Source organism: Ruditapes philippinarum, unplaced genomic scaffold (assembly GCF_026571515.1).
Source record: "Ruditapes philippinarum isolate M1 unplaced genomic scaffold, ASM2657151v2 ctg10903_1_1_1_1, whole genome shotgun sequence".
NCBI classification, from domain to species: domain Eukaryota; kingdom Metazoa; phylum Mollusca; class Bivalvia; order Venerida; family Veneridae; genus Ruditapes; species Ruditapes philippinarum.
Window position 1 is genome coordinate 1 of NW_026852432.1, and position 8,301 is coordinate 8,301.

The 8,301-nt window shown below is 30.3% G+C and overlaps 1 protein-coding gene across 1 annotated transcript; it reads right to left on the reverse strand.

The window, feature by feature from the left end:
- Positions 1-5,446: 5,446 nt before the first annotated feature.
- LOC132760238 (uncharacterized) lies at positions 5,447-6,831 on the reverse strand (the record flags this gene model as incomplete). Its single annotated transcript, XM_060752180.1, has 3 exons — positions 6,564-6,831; positions 6,033-6,173; positions 5,447-5,603 (listed from the first exon to the last, which is right to left on the reverse strand). Coding segments are annotated over exons 1-3 (490 nt in total), but the record flags the coding sequence as incomplete, so codon positions are not given.
- Positions 6,832-8,301: the final 1,470 nt, after the last annotated feature.

Sequence of the window (8,301 nt, forward strand, 5' to 3'; positions counted from 1 at the left end):
TTTTTCGTATTTTAGTAATATACGGACTTGTTATAAAAATTCCGTATATTAGTAAAATACGGACTTCGTACATCAAAGTTCCCGTATATTACGAGTGTACGGAGTTCGTATATGAGTCATATACGGACTGATATAATATACGGTCCCGTACATCTCCGTATTTCAAGTTTCCCGTATTCTTACACGTATATAAATGATATACGGAATTCCGTACACTTCCGTATATCCATGTCTTTTTCGCAGTGTCTATGAATGACCTGAACATTTTGTAATTGATTAGATACTGACTCATAAAATAAAATTTGGAACACATTTTTGGACGAAATTCACTGATAAACCAGCAAAATGCCCGCTTGGACAGTGATAAAAAACACAGTGCAGATAAATGTATCTTCTCAACTTCTAAATGAATAAAAATTAAATTATTCCATATTGTTAAACTCTTTTTACAACTGAGATATTTTAAAATCGCAAATAAATACATTGTGAAATTATTAATATATGAAGAAATATGGTCTGTCACTTTAAGAATTTTAGACTGAAATATATCCCGATTTTTGACAGTTTTGATCTGTATCTCTAGACCCCATAGAACATGCGTTTCATAGCAATTTTTACTACATGTAATTACAACAAGTTTTTGTTGTGTTGCGGAAGCAGTTTAAATGGTTTTCCTCCACATTGACCCCCCCCCCCCTGCAGCCTGACGGCCTCAGCGTGGCCAGGGGGTGGCAACGCTTAGTGTAATCACTAAGTGGCTAACGGTCAGTCAAACCAATAAAAATTATTTTAAAAATATATATTCTGTTGAAAAGAATGTGATAATTATTGTAACCCGTTTTGTAAAAAAGTTTGTCTCCATATACATGCAATTTAAGGTGAATTGTATAGTAGAATATCAATAAAGCTGTCCTTTCAACAAGAACGAAGTCATGTAGCAGTTACATTTAAAGTGTTGATTATGGATAAAAACAACGTAATGTTGTCAGCACCTTCGTAAAACAATATTACAATTTTCAACTGTATTACAGAACTGTTTGTTACTATTTTAAAACTAATATTAAATAATATTTACTCAAAATTGACCGTTATCGACAAAAAAAAGATTTCATTTAGAATACGTAAAATTTCAAACGGTAATAAAATGTTTTGTAGCACATTTAACAATTTGCCTTAAAGTTATATAATTCCCTTTGAGCAATAAAATATAGTTTATCATTATCAAATATTAATACAATTGACCTTTCCAATAAAGTAGGTCAAATATATAAGTAACCTTAAATTAAATATTTACCTTTTAGTAAGATGGATGAACTTATATCAGTGAAAAAATGACTTTAACTTCTTCTATTAATTGTGATTATTATGTACACTAATATTAAAATTGCAGAAAAAGTGAGTGGCTTTTAATGAAATATCAAGAAAATAAATGTTTCAAATAAAGTATCGCAAATGTATAAGTAACCTAAAATTAAGCGATATTTATCCAGGATGAACTTTATCAGCGGAACGAAAATGACAATTTGCAACTTTATAACAGAAAGGGTTGTGTGGAAAATTCCAAATTATTATCAACTGTCAGCACGTTTTGTATGTAATCAGAAACGATATGTTTGTCATTATATAATGAATGATGCTTAATTTGATGAAATATCAATAATAGTATTTTTCCAATAAAGAAGGTCAAATGTATGAGTTTTCCAAATTTTAATAACGTTTCTGAAGATGAACTTATATTAGTGGGTAAAATTGATTTTTGACTCCTATTAAAAATTTATTACAATTTGCAACAATTTTACAAGACGGGTTGTGCGGAAAATTTCAAAATGTAATACACTTTTTAACCCGTTTTGTAATAAATGTTACAATTTACCAGAGAATAATATGTTTGTCATTATATAATGAAATAATGCTTTTCTCATGAAATATTAATGATAGTAACTTTTGCAATAAAGTAGGTCACAAGTATGTGTTACTTTTGCAATAAAGTAGGTCACCTTCATAGGTTACTTTAAATTGAATGATATTTCTAAAGATGAACTTATATTAGTTGGGAAAATTGACTTTTGACTTCAATTGATAGTTTATTACAATTTGCAACTTTATTACAAAACGGGTTGTGTGGAAAATTTCAAATTGTAATAAACTTTTTAACCCGTTTTGTAATAAATGTTACAATTTGCATCAGAAATGATATGTTTGTCATTATTTACTGAAATAATGCTTATTTTCATGAAATATTGATAATAGTTACTTTTGCAATAAAGTAGGTCACATGTATGTGTTACTTAAAATTATATGATATTTCTGAAGATAAACTTATATTAGTGAGTAAAATTGACTTTTGACTTCTATTGATAGTTTATTACAATTTGCAACTTTATTACAAAACGGGTTGTGCGGAAAATTTCAAATTTTAATAAACTTTTCAACCCGTTTTGTAATAAATGTTACAATTTGCATCAGAAATGATATATTTGTCATTATTTACTGAAATAATGCTTATTTTAATGAAATATTAATAATAGTAACTTTAGCAATAAAGTAGGTCACATGTATGTGGTACTTAAATTTATATGATATTTCTGAAGATGAACTTATATTAGTGGGTAAAATTGACTTTTGACTTCTCTTGATAGTTTATTACAATTTGCAACTTTATTTCAAAACGGGTTGTGCGGAAAATTTCAAATTTTAATAAACTTTTTAACCCGTTTTGTAATAAATGTTACAATTTGCATCAGAAATTATATATTTGTCATTATTTACTGAAATAATGCTTATTTTAATGAAATATTAATAATAGTAACTTTAGCAATAAAATAGGTCACATGTATGTGTCACTTAAAATTATATGATATTTCTTAAGATGAACTTATATTAGTGGGTAAAATTGACTTTTGTCTTCTATTGATAGTTTATTACAATTTGCAACTTTATTACAAAACGGGTTGTGCGGAAAATTTCAAATTGTAATATTAAACTTTTCAACCCGTTTTGTAATAACTGTTACAATTTGCAACTTTATTACAAAACGGGTTGTAACATACGGTACTACAAAACTCTAGGCTGCCTTCGATTGCCCAACCCGTGTAAGTAGTGTCGATACCGGAAAAGCTCATATGCGCATGCGTACCTTTAATAGCAATCGAACAAGCACGAGTTGATCGGGTTGTAAACAAATATGGCTGCGCCCAGGGAATTATTTGCACCTTTGGGCGGAGGAAATAATGCTTGAATTACTTAAACTATTTTATATAAATAAATAAAGTAAAGATAAATTCATGGCTATATTAGATTCTGTTAACAAACAAAAGCAGAAAAACTATAAAAATCCTCTCATTTACTCCTTTTCAACGTTGTTGGCCGCCATTTTAACACTTGTAACCCAGCTGATAGGCAGTGTCCAACCCGCGTAACTCAGGTACGCAAAACTGATGACGTAATACTCAACTCTACCTTGTTCGATTGTTACCCGTGTCGAAAGTGTTAAACCCGCGTTAGCAATCGAAGGCAGCCCTAAAGTTTGTGCATCCCGATGTGAATGGATTGTCTTTATTTTCAGTTATACAAACTGTGCGTTCATTTTATTACCATCATACCACAACCAAAAATTGCTTTCAGAAAAACTCGCTTCGGAGCATAATTTATCATTTTGCTTGGATTTCTCAGTTGTTTCAGCATTCGCCGATTGATTTGGTTGGGAAACCGCATTTGGTATAGGCGCAGAATTGTTTACGGTAGATTCTGTCGGCCCATAAACGTTAACATTGTCTTTATTGAAGAATGAAGTCAATCTTCACTGCTTTTTTTCGAAGAAGACATTTGTGAATTTACCCGGATAATGACGTCAGAATCTGAAGCGTCTGAGCGCTTTTAACGTCTAATATTCACTTAAGCGTCTAAGATAAATCATGTGACCGATCAGCTGAAAAAAATTCATGCTATTTATAGAAAAAAATATATACAACGATGCTCGCAAAAATATGCGTCACGGAAAACGCACGCTATGATATTACCGCGTCAAATGCAAAAGTACTGTGTAAAAACGCAGAAAAAGCTTTCTAGAGAAAACACTGCATGTACTGATGTAATTAAGTGAATATGAATGAAACCAAATAAAGATTGATACTAAGTCCTTATATATCCAAGTTATTTCATAAGAGGTCATTACCTCAAATAATTTCATCAGCAAACAGCAGGTCATTCACATGTATGAAAGAAATTCCAACATGTGTTGTTTCCCTTTCATTAAACTATAATTTGAAGAAATGCCATGGTCTGTGGTATCTCAGCCTTAGCAGTCCCTAAAAGGGGCCAATCAAAAAATATGAGCAATTTTTATAAAAGATTACTATATGAATGCTAATAACAAAGTTTGGTGACCATCCATCAAAAAGTTCTGTAGAAAAAGCTGTCTAAAGGTTTATATTATTTTTAGCTCCTTTGACCCCTAAAAGGGGCCTATCAAATTACTATGAGCAAATTTGATAAAAGACTACCTAGGAATGCCAGAGACAAAGTTTGGTGATCATCCATCAATTGGTTCTGTAGAAGAAGATGTCTAAAGGATTTTAAATTTTTAGGTCTAGAGACCCCTAAAAGGGGCCAATCAAATTAATATGAGCAAATTTGATAAAAAAAACTACCCAAGAATGCTACAGACAAAGTTTGGTGAGTATCCATCAATTTGTTCTCTAGATATAGATGTTTAAAGTAATTTCTATTTTTAGCTTTAGCAGCCCCTAAAAGGGGCCAATCAAATTAATATGAGCAAACTTGATAAAAGACTACTTAAGAATGATAGAGAAAAAGTTTGGTGATCATCCATCCATTAGTTCTGTAGAAGAAGATGTCTAAATGTTTTTTCTATTTTTAGCCATATTGACCCCTAAAAGGGGCCAATCAAATTAATATGAGCAAACTTGATACAAGACTACCCAAGAATACTGCAGACGAAGTTTGGTGATCATCCATCAATTAGTTCTGTAGTAGAAGATGTTTAAAGGTTTTTCTATTTTTAGTTCTGTTGACCCCTAAAAGGGGCCAATTGAAATGACATGAGCAAATTCAAGTGTGACTGTCACAAGAATGCTACAGACAAACTTTAAAGTAAATCTGTCCAGCGGTTTCAGAGAAGAAGATGATTGTTGACGCATGACGACGGACTTCGGAGTATCCCCCTTTGATACTAATAGCTTACCCTGAGCCTTCGGCTCTGGTGAGCTAATAATAATAATAATAATAATAATAATAAAATAATAATTTTATTATTATTATTATTATTATTATTAATTATTATTATTATTATTATTATAATTATTATTATTTTTATTATAAATAATAATAAATAAAATAAATATTAAAATAAATACTTAACCATTTTAATAAAAGTAATGATATTAATAATAGCAAATAATTATAATAGTAACGATAAAATATTTACCTGATAGTTTACATCCATGGATTTCGAATTGTAGACATGATTGATTTACCCCAATACTTCCATTTAATCGTAGCATTATAAAACGAGTTGTAACTGCATTTTGAAGAAAGAATGACAGGTACTGTTCAGACGTAAATGTGTCGACATCAGTAGTTAACTGTTAAAGGTATGAACTTTTCAATTAATATACTAAAGCAAACCATCACTGACATCAACGACAAAAACCTATATTGAAGGCTAATTACTACACATCATAACAATAATGATGATGCAATTACTATGATTTCAGAGATTATCTATGACTTCTGTAATTTACAACAATTATAGAATGGTTCGACATACTTACGTACATATTTAAGTACGAGAAACAATTAACAACAAAATTTAGCACTTGAAGTTTTTTTTTGTAAAACCAATAACATCTTGACCTAAATGACTAACAGTGGAAATATTTGATGAATTGCAATCCTAATTATATTTGTTGCTATGTAAACTGCTTTTGTACCATTCTTTCTTATATTTTGCTTGCCTCAATGATACATTTTTTGCATGAACTATCTCCGAAATTTTTGCCCAACTTCATTACCTTCAAGTCAGTTAAATTGTCCGTCTGATTTCCATATAAAAGATGAAAAGACTCCCAAATGTCATTTGAAAAAGTATGTACATCTTCTTTCATGAGGATTAAAGTCATCCCTTCAATTTTTGTTTTTGATTTCATATCAACCTAAAGTAACAAATATATATATAATGTTCTAACCATATGTTTAGCAATACATTATTGTAAAGTTTTACCATTTAATGCATCGACTTTATGTAAGAAAATATAATTTAATAGTAGCTTTGTCTTCAATGATTCAAACATGGACTTTCATTTACTGTTTAAATTGTGGAAAATAATCCAACATGTAGCTTTGCTAATCTTAAGAAAGCTGGCGGCATTATTTCATTGCAAAACAAAAAGATGTATTATTATGATTATTATGCTACGATACACAATTTAATTTATAAATCTACGCATTTTTGTTTCTGCTTCGTATAGTCCCAGCTTGGATGTAACGAAATGAACTTTTTTGAAAATACATTAATCTTGATTAATTGAATATGATTTTCAAACCATAATCCAAGGATTTGCATCCATCGTTTTGTCAATGCACCAACCAGTAGAGAAAGGCCGTGCTAAGAACGGTGGGTTGCGTTTTGAGAATGATGAGGCTAATATTTGGTCATTTTGAATGCTCCCGTCTCTCATTCCAAGATCTTCATTACACATTTCTCCATCCACTGTCAATATGAATATTGTGTCCATGTGATAAAATATAAAATCCCATTTACATTATCAAATCATTATGTCTTGTGCTTGTAAATGAAGGACGCATTGTCCGCCAAGTAGTTATTAAGATTTGATACAATGCATGAATAATAGACGATAGTCAATAAAAATAACTGAGAATCGATTTGTATATGGTTTTAACCGGTTGACACACCTTTATTTTGACACACAGCTACTTTATCCTTTCCCGAGTTCCAAAATTTTGAAGTAACGTTTTGTTCTATGCATGTAAATATGCTATCATTTTTAAAACAATAATAAAGTAAAAAGGAAGAACTTTTTGTCATGTATTAAAATTGTCTGTTTGCAGGAGGAATGAGAACGGGTTATGTATGCAATCAAAGAACACAGTGTCCTGTAACATATGGTAGTCTATTCAGGTTGCAGATGCAACATTGTTAAACGTGAAAAATGATTGTGATTTTAAGCGTGAGAAAAAATAACACACAGGGTAAACACAAACGTTTGTTTTGATGTAACATGTTTAATACTTTTTAACAAAAGGAAGTACTAAAATTAATTTTCTTAAAGTAATCTTTACAAGGAAATTGTTATGAATTTAGACTACTTACAGGATGCAATAGCAGTTGTGTATATCTCGAATGATTTTTTGTGTAACCATATTTTGGGATTTTCAAAGCGCAATAAAATATAACGGGCACGGAACTGACTGTAATAAAATGGTACATTTGATAAATATAATACTTACAAACATTACATGGTTGTTAATATGGCTAGTGCATATGTAACATACAAACCTGTGTATAATTAATGAGATGCGTACAATATAATACGTAGAAACAACAAGCTTCACACTTTGTTGTAAAGAAATGAATTTATGGCACAAACAATTAAATTTATTTGATTTTAGTCAGAACGTTTTATCTTATCACTGTATACCCAAAAACTTCTTTCCTTCAATTATGACCTTAATTGGCTTTTTCATCGTGTTCAAATTTGATAAATTGTATCTTTTCCTTCATCTTGTTCTGTTTTGTGATCAAAATATCTAACTGACACCTAAATGATTGTATGTGTTTAAGTGCAGTCGGCATGATTGTGACCAGCTCTGTCAATGATGTCGCACTGATATCATTATTATTATCATCATCATCATCATCATCATCATCATCATTATTATTATTATTATTATTATTATTATTATTATTATTATTATTCATGTATAAAATATTTTCTACAGCTCGTCAAAGACATATGTACGGGAGCTTGTATGTAGCTCCCTACATATGAACTAAGCTTGAACAAAAACGCCAATAATGACGTCATCCCACTATTTTTGTCAGTACACTTAACATACTGAGTCAGGCCTGAATGTGTAGGGTTTAAATAGAGTCGACGTTTAAATGCTTTGATAATTAAATACACCTATCGCCGATGATATTTTTTTCTGTAAATGCAAATGTGATGTTTCCTTTACATAGGGACCTGGAGAGATCATTCTTACATGGAGCATTTTTTAATGAATCAATATATATACATAAATCAAAAAATATAAACTAGT